The sequence below is a fragment of the Schistocerca americana genome, chromosome 5 (assembly GCF_021461395.2).
Source record: "Schistocerca americana isolate TAMUIC-IGC-003095 chromosome 5, iqSchAmer2.1, whole genome shotgun sequence".
Taxonomy (NCBI): domain Eukaryota; kingdom Metazoa; phylum Arthropoda; class Insecta; order Orthoptera; family Acrididae; genus Schistocerca; species Schistocerca americana.
Window position 1 is genome coordinate 60417293 of NC_060123.1, and position 20529 is coordinate 60437821.

Genomic DNA, 20529 nt, shown 5'->3' on the forward strand with positions numbered 1-20529 from the left:
GCCCAGAACCGCTCAACCACAGCGGCCGGCTTGACGAATGAAAGATCATCTGACCACGTGCCCTGTGTTTCTTGTGTCGGAGGCTGTGTGATTGACGCAGCGTACAGTAAGCGACAGAATGCTCCGGTATTCATGTTGGACATATGTGGTACCATTGACTGTCACCTACGTCGCAGCGGCCAATCATACGGCAAGATTGCTTGAAAGAGGGATGCTGCACCTCGACTGTCACCTACGGCCCAACCACGAGCCACACAGTGACCCACCGCGGGTTGCCTCATTTCCAGTACACTAGCAACCCAACCGCGAGAGAGATTCCACTTCAGCAGCCGCCATGATACCAGGTTTCTCTATGTTCGCCGTAAACAGCGCTGCTCTCGCCAGTGATATCTCGCTTCCACGAGTCAAGTGCCGTCACCACTCTTACTTGGTATTTTTCAACTTTACAGCTTTATAGGACGCTGCCCAGTTGCTCTCCAGGTAGACAACATCGGGAGTTGACAATCCGTGGCGCTTTGGGCTTAATGCCGATCCCTACGCAAGTAGAGGGGCTAGGGGACCGTTGTCCCGCTCTCCATTGCTGCCAGATGTATACAAGATGGCGGTGATGACATCATCCAAGATGGCAGAAGCGCATGACATAATCCAAGATGGTGGCCGTGATGTCAGTTGATGACGCAAGTGCCACACACCCCAGCCACGCCCCCCTGGTGGGAAATTTTAATTTTGGTGGGAAGATAGGTCAATTGGGCTATGTCCACTAACCTAACCCACTCCCACAGAAAATGGCGGGAAGTTCAAATTCCAACAGGATAATGCATCACACCTCTACTAACCTCAGAAAATGGTGGGAAAAAAGGTCACTTGGACTACCTCCACTAACCTAAGTCATCTGACCGACACCTCTTCCTAGGAATCAGCGGGAAGTTCAAATTCCAACAGGATAATGCATCACACCCAGGTTTACTGACCTAAGAAAATTGCAACAAACGAAGCTCAACTCCACACAACTAAGACGCCTCACCGCCACCTCTTCCTAGGACCTGATGGGAAAAGGACTCAGCCTGCACTGGGCTGGTGGAGAGAGGAAGGGGTGTACTTTATTTATTTTGGAACAATTTATTTAGGGGTGGAGTATATTTACCACAGTAATACAGAAGACACACTCTGACATGCCACACAGCATACAGACATGCAAACTACTAAAAGACTCTGCAAGCGTGCTTGCTAATCGTCAGCTGTCGAAATCATGCACCAGTCTTTATGTAAACCATTTGAGCCACTACCGCTACCCAGTGTGTGCGCTCACCACGAGTTCCAGACTCCAAGTGACTTACTACACACTACCACCAGTAGAGGGCGCTGTCGTCCATGACGCCATCTGATGACACGACTACTATTATTCAAGATGGTGGCATACATTGTGTTCACCATGTGGCCTAGTACCCAGTACTGTCACCAGAGGGCACTGTCGCCCGTAATGTCATCTGATGACGCGAGTACCGTTATCCAATATGGCCGCATACACTGTGTTCACCACGAGGTCCAAGTGGTCCTGTACATATTGCCACCACCAGAGCACGCTGTCGTCCACTCTGTGATGTAATCCAAGAAATGGTTGGAACCAATAGGGACGCTTAATACTAGTCATGTGCTAGACTTCCGCCAATAGGATAGTAGTATCTGGTGATGTCATTGTAGGAGATCTAGGTGATGCTCAGCAGCTCTGGGGCCTCAGTCAGTCGGCAGCATCAGAAGAAGAAGAAGAAGAAGAAGAAGAAGAACAATGAAGTGCTAAAAGCAGTCGCACTCCAGCACAGTTTGCACAACAGGATTAAGGAAAAGTAAGTATCCCGTATCACATCATTCTCTCTGCTTAGCCTTATTATTCAAAGTTTTCACGTCTTGGTCCATGTCTAATGCTTCCTCGCCTTTGTTCAACAGGGTCGAGTGCCAACATGCCAAGCTCTGCTGCCACGTCCTGGCCTGTAGAAACCTTGTCTGCCATCTCGTCGAGACCTGGAGCAACAGCCTCCAGCGCGTCTGAACCAGCTGCGGCCACGTGGGATCCGGTAGCGCACATAGCCCACTTGATGGAGCAGGACAAGGAGTTGTTGTTGTCCGTCCCACTCACCGAATGCTGTCGCTGGTGGTGTTAAACAACAAGATGGAGGTCTGCACTGGTCACCAACGTATGACCCATCCCAGCAGAACATCTCTGTGATAGCGCAACCACAAAGTGCAGAGACGGTGGATAAGAAGGCGTCCAGTGCTCCTAAGCTTACCACCTCCACATACAATTTAACTCCCAATGGATCGAAACGTGTGAACATTGCTATAGAAGCGCATCGTGTCTGGGGGTTGCATGCGAGAATGGAGATTGAAAAAATATCCAAATGTGTTCAATTGCCAATTTCCGAGTTCGACTGGGATGAAATATGTCGTGCAGAGCGCTACATCAATCAGCAGATGACTACAGAGTATTATACATCTCGTTCTCCTCTAGACATTCGCCTTAGTGGTGTGACACTTTCTATTACAACAGTGTATGATGACTGTGCATTATGTGTGAAATCGGGTGACAACTGTGTTTATCTAAGACATGCCTAAGTTATAAAGTTATACGATCTGAACATTGCCATACGTCTTGAACTGGACAGACTGAACCATTGGTTGCCTAGCATAGACTCTGCATACAATGATGTTGTCAACTCCCTACGTGTGCATAGTATACATTTTGACGATCTTAAGCAACACCTTTGTTCGCACATGAACGCTAAACCTAAAGAGAAACAGATTAAAGGTGTGTGTGAAAAACCTGAGTACTGTGAGTAATCTACTGGCTTGAGTGAGATATGTGCTGAATTTATTGCTTGTCAAAAAGCTTTATTTGGTAAGTACTGTGCAGGTGCGAAGAAGAAGAAGAAGATACATACAGATTGTAATGATATTCCTGAAATACTACACCCCATGTATAATATTTAAATAAATAATTTATGTATTTATAATCTCAAACCGTTTTTGTGTTTTATTTCATACCTCTCTCATTATAATCAAAGTATTACAATTATTAATGTTTTTCAATGCTATACGAGTTACTGAGAGGATCATTGCTGAAGTTACTCTTCATGGGTAAAATATATAGTTGATTTCTCTGTGATAAAACCATGTGCGGAAAAATTAAGCTGGTTTTAGGAGTGGTGAACTTCAAGCGAGTTATGAATACAGCACGTTGTTCGCTAAACAAGAAGAAGTACAAGAAGGGGGGAAGCAGAACTGTTTGAAAAACTGTATCCTGACAGCGATGTATGCAGCTAAAAACGCACTGAACCAGAAAGATGTGGGAAGAAGAAGAAGAGGATCGGTTAAAGCACCTCGAGCTCTACCAATACCCAAGACATCCGGCGGTTTTATTCCATTTCTTGTCCCTGCCCTTTCCGCGCTCTCGGCGGTAGGTTCCCTCGCTGGTGGTGATGCAGCTATTGCTCGAACGGTCAAGAACACGCAAAACTCCCAAGCACAGTTAGAAGAGGCGAGAAGACATAACCGCATGATGGAAGCCGCAGCCATTGGAAAAGGACTATACTTGAAACCGTACAGGAAAGGACTTGGTCTATTCATAAATAATAAAAAAAGCCCATGGCGAAGTGGAAAGCACAGCGAAAATCTGACGAAGCTTTGGACATATACACTACTGGCCATTAAAATTGCTACACCAAGAAGAAATGCAGATGATAAACGAGTATTCATTGGACAAATATATTATACTATAACTGACATGTGATTAAATTTTCACGCAATTTGGGTGTATAGATCCTGTGAAATCAGTACCCAGAACAACCACCTCTGGCCGTAATAATGGCCTTGATACGCCTGAGCATTGAGTCAAACAGAGCTTGGATGGCGTGTACAGGTACAGCTGCACATGCAGCTTCAACACGATACCATAGTTCATCAAGAGTAGTGACTGGCGTGTTGTGACGAGCCAGTTGCTCGGCCACAATTGGCCAGGGCAACAGTCGAACATTTCCTGTATCCAAAAAGGCCCGTACAGGACCTGCAACATGCGGTCGTGCGTTATCCTGCTGAAATGTAGGATTTCGCAGGGATCGAATGAAGGGTAGAGAAACGGGTCGTAACACATCTGAAATGTAACGTCCACTGTTCAGAGTGCCGTCAATGCGAACAAGATGTGACCGAGACGTGTAACCAATGGCACCCCATACCATCATGCCGGGTGATACGCCAGTATGGCGATGACGAATACACGCTTCCAATGTGCGTTCACCGCGATGATGCGAAACACTGGTGCGACCATCACGATGCTGTAAACAGAACCTGGATTCATCCGAAAAATGACGTTTTGCCATTCGTGCACCCAGTTTCGTCGTTGAGTACACCATGGCAGGCGCTCCTGTCTGTGATGCAGCCTCAAGGGTAACCGCAGCCACGATCTCCGAGCTGATAGTCCATGCTGCTGCAAATGTCGTCGAACTGTTCGTGCAGATGGTTGTTGACTTGCAAACGTCCCCATCTGTTGACTCAGGGATCGAGACGTGCCTGCACGATCCGTTACAGCCATGAGGATAAGATGCCTGTCATCTCGAGTGCTAGGGATACGATGCCGTTCGTATCCAGCACGGCGTTCCGTATTATCCTCCTGAACCCACCGATTCCATATTCTGCTAACAGTCATTGGATCTCGACCAACGCGAGCAGCAACGTCGCGATACGATAAACCGCAATCGCGATATGCTACAATCCGACCTTTATCAAAGTCGGAAACGTGATGTTACGCATTTCTCCTCCTTACACGAGGCATCACAACAACGTTTCACCAGGTAACGCCGGTCAACTGCTGTTTGTGTATGAGAAATCGGTTGGAAACTTTCCTCACGTCAGCATGTTGTAGGTGTCGCCACCGGCGCCAACCTTGTGTGAATACTCTGAACAGCTACTCATTTGTATATCACAGCATCTTCTTCCTGTCGGTTAAATTTCACGTCTATAGCACGTCATCTTCGTGGTGTAGCTATTTTATGGGTAGTAGTGTATGTTGGACGGTGTCTCTAGTAATCCCCGTTGATCACGAAACTTCGCTCTTTTCAATTTTCAACGCACAGTGAGCACGTAAAATTGCCCTGAAATATATTTCTCCTGCCTAGCATGACCGCGTATGAGAGATTTCGCCTGATTTCATGCAGCCCACACAACTCAACTGTCACGCATTTCCTTCTTCATGACAGTTCCCGTCCGCACACTGCAGGGGCAATCAGGACGTCCCTGCAGCGTTTTCTATGGAAAGTGTTCGATCACCCACCATACAGCCCGGACTTGGTACCGTCTGATGTTCATCTCTGCTCACTTGAACCGCTGGCTATGAGGACAACATTTTGGTACAGAAAACAAGCTGCAGATCAGCGTAGAGAATTGGCAGAAAGCACGGACGGCTGCCTTTAATGACAAGGGTATTCGGAGGGCGACTATCTAGGGAAGTAGCTGGGAGGTTCACTATCTGTTGCACATGGAACTTTTTTTTGATTTTCACTGTGGTGGCCATTTCGCGACTCACCAGACCTTACTTTCCGAATAGTCATCATAGAGAAGATGATTATTTCAGCACCAAGCCTTGTCTGTCCTTCTCATTATGTCGCTATTTTTCAATGGGAGCTCCTTATCTTCATTCCCAGAGATGAATTTTTGATGTAGAGCATTCAGGATTTGTGCAGTCTATTTCTTGTCAGGCTTACATAGCAGTCTTGTTTTATTCCCATTCCATTCAACAGTTGAAGTCATTGGTTGTGGTCGGCAGATAACTCAACTACTTAAACTAAATACATGCATAGGTGATACTTTTTAGGAGGCGATTACAGTGGTATTTATGTGATCGTTCCCCTTTAAATTATTCGTAAAGATAATCCCTAAGTATTTAGTTGAACTGAAAGCCTTTAGATTTGTGTGATATACAGGGTGGTCAGAAAATGTGTGAAACGCTTGTAGGGATGTTACAGGGCAGGTTGTACTGAGACATAAATGTTAAGAAAGAAATTCGATACGTTGCGCCGTTTCCGAGTTATTTAGCATTGAAGTTAGCCAATCAGATCGTCGCGCGTAAATTCATGTTTCAGCTAACGAGACAGAGTACTCGTTGGGTAACACCGCCCCTGGGAGGCCGCTTGAATGCGAGCGCGCGACGCCCCGATTGGCTAAATTCTATGCTAAATAACTCGGAAACGGAGCAACGTATCGAATTTCTTTCTTAACATTTATGTCTCAGTACAACCTGCCCTGTAACATCCCTACAAGCATTTCACACATTTTCTGACCACCCTGTATAATGTAACGTAAATTTAACAGATTCCTTTTAGTTGTCGTATAGATGCTGTCATACGTTTCAGTTAAGGATCAGTTGCTACTTTTTGCACTATACAGGTATTTTGTTTAAAACATTTGGCAGTTGGTTTTGCTCTTTTCATGACTTTACTACACGGTAAGTAACAGCATCACTTGCAAACACTCTGACAATGGTGTTCAGACTGTCTCCTGAATCGCTAACGTTTAAAAGCACTCGAAACGACCTCGTAGTGATGCTGAGACAAGCAGTGTAATGTAAGACACACGCGGTCGCAGATGTCGGCGAACACGCCAAAAGTGGATACCAAATACAAAATTGTTAGTGCTTTCGTGGCCACTTGTTGACAAACTGCCTGTTGGTTGCTGTCTCGGGTTCTTCGGCCGACGATCGTCTGATGATTTTGCTGACGATTCACCAGTACGAGTGGCTGGCATTGTCAAAGTTTCATCCTCCACTGCTGGTGGTGGACTGGACCCGAGCTCGCGGCCGCAAACTATATGTACCTGGCATGCCAACGTCCAGAGGAGTCTCCGCGGTCATTTCCGGTGCGGTTCTCTTGCTACCTGCGACGGTCGTTCGCTGCAGCAAGGGAAGCCAGGATCCGTTTAGATTGAGGCTTTCTTCTTTCTTGTTGAAGCTATTCTTGTGTTTATGTGTTTCTATAGCTTCTCTGAACAAGCGGGTCTGAAAGTGCTTCTCTACAGCCAGAACTTCCGTGTCGCCGCACTTTACTACGTGTTCCTTCTCACACAGTGCGTGCTCTGCCACAGCCGATTTCCCCACCTGCTCCAACCTGCAATGTCGCTTATGTTCTGCGATCCTGGTACTGACTGATCGTCCAGTCATTCCAATATAAACTTGTCCAAATGTGCATGGTATGCGGTATACTCTGGCACTGCAAGTGGGTTAGTTTTCTTCTTTGCCGATCTGAGACACTCTCCGATCTTTCTTGTCAGTTTGTGAATAGTCTTTACGCCGTGTTTGCGTAATATACGGCCGATTCTGTCGGTTAACCTGCAAATGTATGGCAGAAAGGCCGTAACCGACAATTCTTTTTCTGATTTGTCACTTCGCCGATCGTTTGGCTCTGTTATACTGCTAAAATAACGTGTGGAGTACCCATTGCTCCTCAGAACACTTTACAAATGTTGTATTTCTCGTCTGACGTACTGGTGTTCTCAAATACTTCTCGCTCGCGTTATGAGCGTATTAATCATGCCTCTTTTCTGGCTCGGGTGGTGATTTGAAAGTTTGTGCAGGTATCGATCGGTCCGTGTGTGTCGGTTTCCGATAAACGCTGTGTCCCAGGCTTTCGCCATCCCTTGTGGCCAGCACATCTAGGAATGGTAGCTTTTGTCCTTTTCTATTTCGACGGCAAATTTTATATTGGCATGGAGGCTGTTCAAGTGTCTTAGGAAGTCACTGAGCTGTTCTCACCATGTCTCCACACGACGAAGGTGTCATCGACGTATCTGCACACCTTAGGTTTACAAGGTATCAAGTACAGTGCCTGTGTTTCTAAATGTTTCATGAGGAAGTTGGCCACCACGGGACTAAGAGGACTACCCATGGCGACGCCTTCCAGGTGTTCGTGGAAGCTGCCATTCCACGCGAAATAGCTCATGGTGAGACATGCATGAAAGAGCTTTGTGATATCTTGCGGGAAAATGAAACCGCTGTGTCTCAGATCGGTAAAGGAGAAACGAAACCCACTTTCAGTGTCGGGAGTATACCACATACCATGCACATGTGGAAAAGTTTATGTTGGAAAGACTGGACGATCAATCAATACCAGGCTCGCAGAACATAAGCGACATTTCAGGTTGGGACAGGTGAAGAAATCGGCTGTGGCAGAGCACTCGCTGTATGAGACGGAACACTTAGTAAAATTCGCCGACTCGGAAATTCTCGCTTGTTCAGAGAAGCTATAGAAACACATAACCACAAGAATAGCTACAACAAGAAAGAACAAAGCCTCAAGCTAAACGGATCCTGGCTTCCCATGGTGCGGCGAACGACCGTCGCAGGTAGCAAGAGAACTGCACCGGAAATGACAGCGGAGAAGCGTTTGGACGTTGGCACGCCAGGTACATTTAGTTCGCGGCCGCGAGCTCGGGTCCAATCGACAAAGAGCAATGGAGGGTGAAACTTTGACAATGCCAGCCACTCGTACTGGCGAAACGTCAGGAAAATCATTAGACGAGCGTCGGCCGAAGAACCCGAGACGGAAGCCAACAGGCAGTTTGGATAACGAATGTTGAACACGTGTCACTAGATGATGTACCTCGCTTCACTTGCAGTGACTGTGTTTGTCGATTCTACACTCGCCGGTAGGGAGCAATGCCATACATTGCTGCACAATGGTGCAAATTTTAAACACCTTTTATGACTAAGATCTGTTGTAAACGTAAAAGTTACCAAATTAATGCTCTCGCTGTAATCAAGGAGAAGCTGTTCTTATTTTCTGTTTCTATCTTTTTGTTCCTTCTTTTTTGTTTACAGACATTATGTAGTAAAGAAACCGTAGGTTATTTATTGATAGCAAAGAAATTCGGAAGCTTATACTCCTTTATTTGTGATGCAGTACGGCAGGTTTTTGTTGTAGTGTTCACTGCAATAAACCAGCGCAGACTCCAAGATCTGTAAATAAAATAATAAATCTTACCTAAATGCAAACACATAATTGTCTACCGTAATGAAAAAATCTTGTCTGCCAGACACAAGTCTCGAACCTGAGCGCTACGCACTGAAGTCGCACACGTGGGCCGGAACTACACTTGACCTGGATTAGGATGATCTGATGGATAGGCTCAACCGCTGTACTGGTGGCGACGTACATCGTGCGATGACTTCACATGTTCAACAATTGTCACTTACCTTTGGTGTATTTCTCGTTATTTGCGGCCTCATGTGTCTTACATTGAATTAATTATCTCAGATCCATCTACGTCGCTCCAGAGGTTTTTGAACGTTAATAGGAATCACACGGTAAAACTTTCACACATGCAGAATGAAAACCGTATTTTTACAAAAATGGTGTGCATTTCTTCTGAAGTGGTTCTCGTAAAAAACACAATACAGCTCTCATTCTGCTGCACTGGACCAAATCATAACGTGTAAAAACGTCACAAGTCAGAACTGCCATCCATCCTTCAAGCATTTATGTATTGGATGCAGAGCGATCCTAGAGGTCGTTGATGCATGCACAACGTACAGATAAATATGCAAAGTAATTAAAAGAAAGTTCCTTTAAAAGTACAGTTCCTTAAATTATCATTTGCACTATATGAAAGCAGGTTTCTTAAAATGTTTAATCATATGAACAATGTGTTCGTCTCCTTACATTTTAAACTGGTCAGTACTTAACAAAATGTTCAAAAAATAAACTGTCTGAAGACGAACACATTTTACAAATGATTAAATTTTTTAATCATGCTTTCTTATATGCAACTGAGAACAATTTAAAGAACTGCACTTTTAAACGAATGTCATTTTAATTACATTTTATATTTATTTGTCCGGTACGAATGCATCGAAGACGTCTAGGATCGCTTTGCATCCTATGTATTAGCGGTTGAATCATGCATGACAGTGTTTACTTATGTTATTTTTACATTTCATGACTTTTTGTAGTGTAGCAAAATGAGAGGTGTAACGGGTTTCTATAGCTTCTGTAATTTGTTTTAATCTCTTAATGCAGTGGCTAGTAATGTACATTCTTTCACTTCCATTGCAGAGTCTGGTGACGGCTACTGCACAGCCGAAACCGGTATTTCTATTCAAAAACCTGTGCGATCAACGCAATAAATGGAATAATTTTGCCCAAGTATAATTCTCCGTACAATTTTCATACAAAAAGCCATATTATGGATATAATTGAACTTGTACGGTCACCAGAAACAGTAACACAGAGAAGGGGACAGGGAAAGCTCTACGCCAACGGACATGGAGATAGTAACAGCTTGATTTCTTAGTCCCGGACGCGTCCATTGGCTAGAAGCCGACTACGCTGTACCTACAGACAACAAGAGGTCCCTTTGCTATTGATGTGCATGATATTACCACTCCATATGCGACACAGCGATAAAACTTGCTCACAAAAATTTGCAACATACAGAAATGCATTGGAAGAGGTAATGAATGTAGAGTGAGGAATTACAGACTCACCATCGCCCTAGCCCAGCTAGGTGTGATGCTAGAAAATTGCCTATCCGACACCACCAAATCACCCAGTGGCGCTACAAGCGAACAATAAATGCTCCACGAACTGTGGCTTTTCTGACAGGAAGTTGCGATTACAGTAGCACAAATGAGGCGGTACTCCGATACTCTGTTGTTTAGCCCTGCCTTGAAGAACTCTATTGGGCTCTGAATTACGACCTGTTTTGTTACGATTTCTCCAGTATGAAAAAGAATAATTACGCTTAAGGGGGGTAGGACGTCAAACGGGCCGACTTGGAGCAGGAGAGGCACCACAGGACATTTTAATTTCCACTGTCTATACTTTTACAAGTATATTCATGAAACTTTGTCAGCATGACCAGGTAGGATTCAGGATTCACACTCGTAGCTGCGGAAGTTCAAAAACATAACAAAATAATTTTTTTTACACGTGAAATTTCATCATTTTTTCACCTACTATTGGCTGCATTTGTTGCTATAGGTACACTTCTTTTCATAAGTAAGAGAGACTGCTTGATGAATTTTGCACAGCATACAAACCATACTTACAGATGTCTGAAACTCTAGAATGTATTTAATTTACGAAAAAAAGGATGAGCTGTTACCTTTTAAACTTTATGTTTAGAAAAAAATAAAATTTTGTAGTTAATGATCTCAATTTTTACCACAGTTTTTAATAGATTTGGAAAATTCTAGAGTTTCATACACCTGTAAGTATGGTTTGTATGCTGTGCATAATTCATCAAAGAATCTCTCTTACTTGTGAAGAAAAATGTACCTATAGCAACAAATGTAGCCAACAGTAAGTGAAAAAATGATGAAATTTCATATCTAAAAAAATTTATTTTGTTATGTTTTTGCACTTCCACTGCTATGAGTGTGAATCCTGAATCCTTCCTGGTCATGCTGACAAAGTTTTATGAATTTATTTGTAAAAGTGTAGACAGTAGAAAATAAACTGTCCTGTGGTGCCTCTCCTGCTCCAAGTCGGCCCGTTTGACGTCCTACCCCCCTTAATAAAGTTTTGGTAGAACTGAACCCACGCCTGTGCAGCTCCATAGTCCAAACACGGCTCCACCCAAGTTCTACGCTACAGAGGCAACTGACGTTCGGGAAACTAATATGTGACAAGGTGGAAACACCGCTTCAGGCGTGGACATGTAAACCGACACGGTTTGTGAAATTCGGTTTTCCTCTTCCATAAGTTGTGCGACATGTAAACACAGAGAGTCTGAAGCTCTCTGGCTGGTGTACGCAAGGCGGAGGATGTTAAGTTCACCGGACTTGGATACGATGTGACGTCATTATGACGTATACACGCCACATCGAAAACGATAGAAACCGTATATCAACTATTCGACTTTTGTGAACTTTCGAGAGATTGTGACAGGGTAGCGCTGTGCTCTGAACCATTCGTTTAAATGTGTTCTGCGTTCCTTGCGTTTAAATCGTGTATTGTACTGTTTTTGTGTCCTGTGCGTTGTTTTTCGTTTGCTCGTCTCTAATTATGTGTTCAGCATTCGAGAGACTAATGAGAGAATAGCTTACCACCATGGAATGCTTTGACACTGCATTCAATCATTTCATACGTCAATCAGTACTAGACACTAACCTTTGGTTAAGATTACATGGAGAAATCCACTTCCCCTCGTATTTCATCTCCGGTCGACGATTTTTCTTCAACAATGCCTCATATTTTTCTTTTTAAGTTCGAAATTCAATCATTCTACACATCAGTCATTACTGGACACTAAGGTACCTGTCTCTGCGGTCCGAGTGTAAAATGACTTGGAATCATGGTTGATAAAAGACTATCTTGGTATGGACATATAAATTACTTAGCTAACAAACTTGCACGAGTTCTCTTTCAGCTATATAAATTAAGAAAAAAAAGTCAGCAAGAGTATGCTGCTACAATCTAATATGTACTGACAAGACCAATTGTATGAAACCATACTAAAATGTTGATAATAAATAAATATTATTTTCGGCGCAAGCATTCAATACAACAATCACACAATCTAATCTGGTTGGGACATAAGAAGACTTCACTTTTTTACGTGGTGTTTTCAAGGCCACGGTCAGGAATATTCCTATTAATATCCAGCTCTTTTATTTTGGCGAAATACATATACGCTACCACACTGAGCTGCTTTCAGAATCGCACGTGTCAAAACAAGCCACTAGCTGACGACAGTTTAGAATCTCGAATGTTCGTAAAAGTCGATAGGTGTGTTAATCGACTAAAACGTATATACGTCATAATGACGTCACATCATATCCAGGTTGGGTGAACTTAGCATCCTCCACGCAAGGCACCCAAAGACTACAAGCGTCAAGGCCACTGTGCTCTCAGAAGGAAAGGTGTGTGTGTTCGCTCGCTGACCTGCATGTTGCATATCTTGTAGCGGATGGACTCGCCGACGCAGCCGGCGGCGGCCTGGCAGCGGCGCAGCGACGAGGCGACGCCGCCGTCACAGGTGCGTGAGCAGGCGCTCCACGTGGACCAGGGCGCCCAGCCGGCGCCGCGCCGCTCCGCGCTCGGCTGCTGCTGCAACACAGGGCCGCCCCGTCATTACACTGGCCAGTAGGCTGGTGTCACGTCTATAGCGGCGCCAGCTTCTTCAGACAGGGACGAGGTTGGGAGGGGTAGTAGACTGTCATTCTGTACATTGAGCAAACAATGAAGGAAAGCAGGGGAAAGTTGGAAAGAGATGTAAAGATCAGCGAGGAGAAACGAACACTTTTCGATTTTGTAGATGACACTCTGCTGTCTGAGACGGCAAAGGCATAGAAGAGCAGCTGAGTCAGAATAGGTGTCTTGAAAAGAGGTTTTGTGGCAAACATAAATGAAAACAGAAGATAAATAATGGAATGCAATTGTATTAAATCGGCGATGGTGAAGGAAGTAAATTAAGGGGAGTTCTACCGCCCTATCTCGACAATGTTAAATTGGATATATAAATGCCCCGTTTTCTATTGAACTGTTGACTATTTAAATGTGGTGTTTTTATCACATGTTCTCCCATGTTTTGTGACTGTCTTGCTCTACAATCACTTTAAAATAACAACTGCAACAAAAGTTATGATTCTTTCCCTAAACATATAATTTGTTGGTGTAAATTTTCACAATTTTAATTTCTTGAATTTTATTAACTACAACATCATTCTACTATCTATGTTATGTGGTAAATAATTCATTGATGTAGATACAGAAGTTTCTGAGAAGAAGGGGCTTTTATACTGAAAAATGTCATGTTGAGAAAATTGCGTTTAAGAAAAAAATTTTAATATACAGCAAACAGATACATAAAAAGTATGTTAGAATCCTCCTGGATGATAGTCCTCATATCCTCCTTCACCTTCCTCACCCAGTGCTGCCCTCCTCCTCTTGGATCTGGCTTCCTTTGACGTATCGTTTGTGGCGATCTCTGCCTTAGTGATTCGCAGTTGCTCCACGTCCATCACACTTTTACTGGTGTTGTAACCTTTATGAATGCCAAGATATTCCAAAACCTGTAGCCTTCCAGAGTAGCCATCATTAAAAGTAAGAAGAGCATCCAAAACACCAAGTTCAAAGACTGACCTTCCAACAAACACATTTTTTGGTATCCTTGACCATACAACATTGTTAAATGATTCATTCTCATTTTGTGTTTTGCCCTTGAGACATTTCTTCAACAGCTCTGGTTGGGCAAGATCCTGAAACACAGGTTTTATGGAAAGCATAACAGCATTTGTTATAGTAATTTTGTGCGAGAAAGTGTCTACTTTACCCTCCTCTTTTGCCTTCAAGTATTAACACCATTCAGTGGAACACAGGTTGTGTATTGGTTCAGCATCTGTAGATAGCTTGTGAAAATAAATTGGCCAAACATCTCTCTTCATACCATCTAAATTATCTCTGTTACTTCTAATAGCCATACCATAATATTGTGTAATCTGATCAATTTGTTTGTGAGTCAGTCGACGTCTTAGACCATCAGATAACATGGTGCTTCCCAACTACTGTTTGAGTCTACGTAGTCTCGTGACCATCCACTTTTGGACATGATTAATGCACTCTAGTTTTGTAATTGACAAATCACCATAGGGTTTACTCCCCACCACTGCCTTATACGATCGTGAGTCTCCATCCCCAAGAAAACTCATGTAGCAAACAGTACAGTCATGCTGGGAACGATGGAACATTTTCACTGCAGAAGCAACCGCCATCCCTCCACTAGTTCCTTCATAGTTCCTCTGACAACTCATTTCATGCTTTATTTGCATTTCAATACTCTTGCCTGCTTGCCTACAACCCTGACAGTACATGGGCAACACGTCAACATCCAACACTTTCCCATTGTCGATGCTGATAACAGATGCACATGAATTCTTTGACTGGAAACCTCTTTTTTGCCAGGATCCGTCGAATGATATTGCTATGTCAGAAGTGCCATTTTCTGCTACAGCCTGCTCTGCTGCTGTAGTCATTGATTCCATAGCACACGCCTTAACACTACTTCTTACTATGGAGTTGTATTTAATAGATTTTGTAGGGAGACTTGGGTGATTCAGCAAGCCACAATGAACCTTACCAGCGTAATGGCCTTTTCCTATGCATCTAAGTCCATAGAATTTTACAGTTCAAACACATTATTTGTAAAGTGCACACCAGACCATTGCGTTGAGATAGCTTTTTAGAAATTTCAATTGCCCCTCCACATATACGCCAACACACTGTTTCACACAAAGCTGAAACAAGTATATGGAGATTAATAATGATATTGTAGTTTGTTTCGCTGTCTGAAGCTGCGTTGTATTTTACATCATTATCCAGCAGTTTTTTCTTGGAAGCACTCGGAGGAGTAGAAGGACTGTCACTATTTACAACCAAATTATCACGCCCTTCGGCGCAAACCACTCTTTTATACTGCTGCTACATTTGTTCTGTGGTATCTGTTTCCTTTGTTTCGTATTTTTTTAAACAATCGTTTCGGTTTAGTCATGACGAAAACTATCACAGGAAACACAGAAACTAAAACGCGGCTAGTGGATAACTGTTGTTGTCAAACACAAACAAATGTACAGTTCAAAGAGTGTACTGCGAAGTACCGTCAGTGTAGGCAACTTATGAAACGGACAGTTCTCTACAAAACAAAAGAAACCACAGCCTTCTAGACTATATAGTTTCAGAGAAAAATGTCAATATGCGAAATGATGGAAAACAAAATTCTCGGAAATGTCACTGCATGATTATTTTCAAATATTTTTTTAAAATAGTAAATAATCGAATATTTCAACAAAACCAACACCAAATTAAGCATAAAGATCCATATTTTCATAATTTGCATAAAAGAAAAAATGTAAAATTTTGTCATTTTGGGCGGTACGACTCCCCTTAAGGAAAAGGCACTAATTGTAGATGAGTTTTAACGACGGCTGGGAGATATACTCTGGCAATAGCAAGAAGAGCGTTTCTAAAAGCGAGAATATTTTAACACTGAATATAAAATTAAATATACAAAGTTTTTTCTTAAGGCATTTGATGGATTGTAAACTTGTATGGAAGTGAAACGTGGCAGATAAATAGTTCAGTTAGGAAAAAATTAGAAACTTTTGAAATGTGATACTACAGAACAGGGATTGTCTGGAATTCGGCTCATGAGCAGTGCCTTCGCTTGTGCGCCAAAGCTCTCTCGCCTGGCTGCACACTGCTCCACCGCTTCCACTCTGTCTCAGTTTGAGGAAGAGAAAGAGTGGGACACCATGAACGCGCCATATTTACACTGAAGAGCCAAGGAAACTGGTACATCTGCATAATAACGTGTAGGGCTCCGCGAGCATGCAGAAATGCTGCGAACTGGACTCGACTAGTGTCTGAAGTTTCTTGATGCAATAATGTACCGACAGCCGTATGTATTGTTGAAATTTATTTTATGGAGTTCTTATGTGCTACCAGTTTCGGCATCACATTGATGCCATCTTCAGGCTCCACATGTCATAGTCGTAAAATCACTATACACGGAACTGGATCCGTGAATCAAATCGTTATGCAACAGCTCTTAGTGGCCAGGCGCAATAAAATAAACATAATATAATAAACTAAAATAAATTTCTACAGTACATGCAGCTGTTGGTAAATTATTGCATCAAGAAATACATGCAAGCCTTTGTCCCACGGTCCATATTGGATCAACGAAGAATGTCTGAAGTAGTGCTGGACGGAACTGACACTATGAATCCTGCAGGGCTGCCTATAAATCCGTAAGAGTACGAGGGAGTGGAGATCTCTTCTGAACCGCACGTTGCAAGGCGTCCCCGATATGCTCAATAATGTTCATGTCTAGGGAGTCTGGCGGCCAGCAGAAGTGTTTGGATTCAGAGGAGTGTTCCTGGAGCCGCTCTGTAGCAATTCTGGGCATGTAAGGTGTCGCATTGTCCTGCTGGAATTGCTCAAGTCGCTCTGTATGCACAATGGACATGAATGGATGCAGGTGTTCAGGCAGTATGTCACTTGTACGTGTACGTGTGCGTATCACCTGTCAGAGTCGTATCTAGATGTATCAAGGGTCCCATATCATTCCAGCTGCACACGCCACACACAATTACAGAGCCCCCACCACCTTGACCAGTCCCCTGCTGACATGCAGGGTCCATGGATTCATGAGGTTGTCTTCACGCCCGCACACGTCCATCCACTCAACGCAATTTGAAACGAGACTCGTCCGACCAGGCAGCGTGTTTTCAGTCATCAACAGTCCAATGTCGGTGTTGGCGGACCCAGGCGATTCGTAACGCTTTGTGTCGTGCAATCATCAACGGTACACGATTGGAACTTCTGCTCCGAAAACCTATTTCAATGATATTTCGTTGAATGGTTAGCAGGCTGACACTTGATGATGGCCCAGCATTGAAATCTGCAGCAATTTGTCGAAGGGCTGCACTTCCGTCGCGTTGAACGATTCTCTTCAGTTGTCGTTGGTATCATTCTTGCAGGATCTTTTTCCGGCTGCAGTAATGTCGGCGATTTGACATTTTACCGAATTCCTGATATTCACGCTATACTCGTGAAATGGTCGTACGGGAGAATGCCCGCTTTATCGCTACCTCGGGGTTACTCTGACCCATCGCTCGTGCGTCTAGTATAACACGGCGTTCAAACTCACTTAAATCTTGATGACCTGTCATTGTAGCAACTGCTCCAGACACTTGTTGTCTTATATAGAAGTTGGCGACCACAGCGCCATATTCTGCCTGTTTACATATTTGTGTATTTGAACAGGAGTGTCTACACCAGTTTCTTTGGTGCTTCAGTGTAGATGGCAATGCAGTCCCACTGCAGACAATTTTTGTTTCATATTTCACGTTTCTCGACAACATAGGTCTCAGACGAAACACAGCCCCAGTATTATTTAATTATCTGGCTTATTGAAGACGTAATATACTTTATATTTTGTATAAACTGTCGTCATATGTAGAGACACAGACAATTTCATAGATTTTTGCAGTCAGGTTGCCACGTAATCGTATTTAGCTTTGTATGGGAAAAGAAGCCTTTCAGTCATGTATGTTGATCGAAAAATTGTATAATTTTTGCAAGCTCATTACGAAGACGTGAAAACGTTCTCCCAAAGACTACGGGATTTGATTTTTAAACTAGCTGACAAATGGAACTTACAGAACAATCTACAGATGCCAAGTACACATGAAGACAACATGAAAATTACATTTACATTGCTTAACAAGTTCATACTTTGATTTAAAATGGGTATCATCACTACCTCATGAAGCAGAGCGACATACTATAGTCAGCAAGTTCGCGAAGGTGCAGCAATTTGAACTGGTATGTTGTTATAATTTATTACTGAAATATACGTTGGTAAATGGACTATGGTAGTACTGTAACACAACAATACGATAATTACCAACAAAACTGTAGCGCTATTGTGCATCTCTAAAGGAAAAGACAGTACCATTAAATTGTTAAATCCTCTTCGATAAGTTTGATGTAATCACTCACCTTGTCCAGAATTTTTTTTTCTACACAAATATTGTTACATGTTCATAGGCAAAAGAAAAAAAAAATTGGAACAAAGTTATTAGGTTTTGTGTTGTTCAAGAGAATACTATTTCTTTGTTTTCACAAGTTGATCAGTTACCTTGATGTCATCAGTCACTTCTACGTATCTTCTGCTCCCGATAATATGACGCTCGGGGTAGCCGCACGGGATGAGGCGCCTTGCCACGGTTCGCGCGGCTCCCCCGTCGTAGTTTTGAGTCCTCCCTTGGGCATGGGTGTCTGTGTTGTCCTTAGCGTAAGTTAGTTTAAGTTAGATTAAGTAGTGTGTAAGCCCAAGGACCGATGTCCTCAGCAGTTTGGTCCCATGGGAACTTACCACCACCACCCAATAATACCTTGAATAGATTCTTGTCCGTGCATGCTACTTTAATTTGATCATCTACTATTTCCCACTAATCTGCCAGTACTAATAAGGATAACGTACGAAACACAATTGCAAACCGAATGGAGAACTGTGTGTTTCTGACCAAGAAAGATACGCCACAGCATCATGGGAAATTTCTACAGATTTACACGTAAATACTGAGATATTGACGGCAATGGCCCCAGTACTGGCCAGCTGAAATTGATATTATGCTGCTTACGGCTACGATATTTTTGTTCTACTTTAAGCATTTAATTGGAACTGTACAAGTGCTCATGAGTGGTTTCATAAATTGGTTGCCATCTTCAATTCAGGACAGTTTATTACAGTGTGACATATCACGTTCATTTTCGATAATGGATGTGTCTCTGGTAAAATATTCTACCACTCCATGCTGGCCTCTAACGACCGAACCTGGCCGTGCCCATCTGTACCATTTCGTAGGTGTGGCTGGAATAACTGTTATTTTCAAGCTACTAACTACTGCTAGGTCTCTAGGTCTCTGGAAGGCAGTGCATCTCCTTTTATAAGCGCATGAAACACGTTTATGCCAAGCGCAAGGGGTATAAGATTGACCTGAAATGCATAATGGGCGCATGTGGCGATTCACTAAGCCTTGGCATCGTTTACGTAGCGGGCGGTTCTGTGAAATAGGAGTATGCATTATTATGGCTAACACCTTACCATCTCCTGCGCTATGTGGGCGCTTCTCTATATACTAGCGGCTAGCGTGTTTTACTCCTGTGGTCTATTCGACCTCCGTCTCCTTCTTCCTCCTCTCTCTCTCTCTCTCTCTCTCTCTCTGTACACTATGCATTGCCCGAAGGTAAGGGCTATTATTTCCGCCAGTGATGGGGTGCAATATTCCAGCCATTACGCAGACGCTTGCATTTGCATATTGCATCCATTTTCTAGAGAACGAGTAATGCAGTCTATAATATCCTATATCAACGAGCATTGTGCTTTTACAATATTTTTTCTTTTCCCGTTTTTTCTCCTTTTCTTTCGTATGGACCTCTGCCATAATACTTCAACCATACAATTTTCATCTTGTTACAAACGCTCTCGAAAGCACACGCCACGGCCACGGTGCTGTAAGACAGGTTTGATTTCAGTGGCACTATATTGCGAGTAGTTAAAAACTTACCACACTGAAATACGACACTGAATCGCACACTGTTTCAATGAACGGAAATTGAAGCTTTAAATTACCTTCGAGGACGAAGGCATTACAGATTGGGCACGTAATCAGATTGAAGAAGAACTGGGAACCAAGTCGGAAGGAACGTTTTCGACATTCGTTTTAAGCAGTATTGACGGAAAAACACGAAGTCTGTATGTTCGGAGAGAAATTTGAACCACTCTCCTACGAAAGGCGAGCGTTTTTTCAAGTGCCCAGCACAATTTTCGAGTGCAAACACCTCTGCAATAGCTAACTTTGTTTACAACACCTGATATAATTAGATAGACCAACAATGCGAATGAACTTAGTGTGGTGTCACCGCCAGACACCACACTTGCTAGGTGGTAGCATTTAAATCGGCCGCGGTCCGTTAGTATACG

General features: G+C 43.2%; 1 protein-coding gene across 1 annotated transcript in view; it reads right to left on the reverse strand.

The window, feature by feature from the left end:
• The window catches only part of LOC124615662 (protein madd-4), a 514315-nt gene extending 500749 nt beyond the window's left edge, over positions 1-13566 (reverse strand). Inside the window, exons 1-2 of the mRNA XM_047143690.1 lie at positions 13555-13566; positions 12924-13088 (exon numbers count right to left, since the gene is read on the reverse strand). Coding sequence (XP_046999646.1) covers positions 12924-13088; positions 13555-13566 — 177 coding nt within the window. The remainder of the gene's footprint in view (positions 1-12923; positions 13089-13554) is intronic.
• Positions 13567-20529: the final 6963 nt, after the last annotated feature.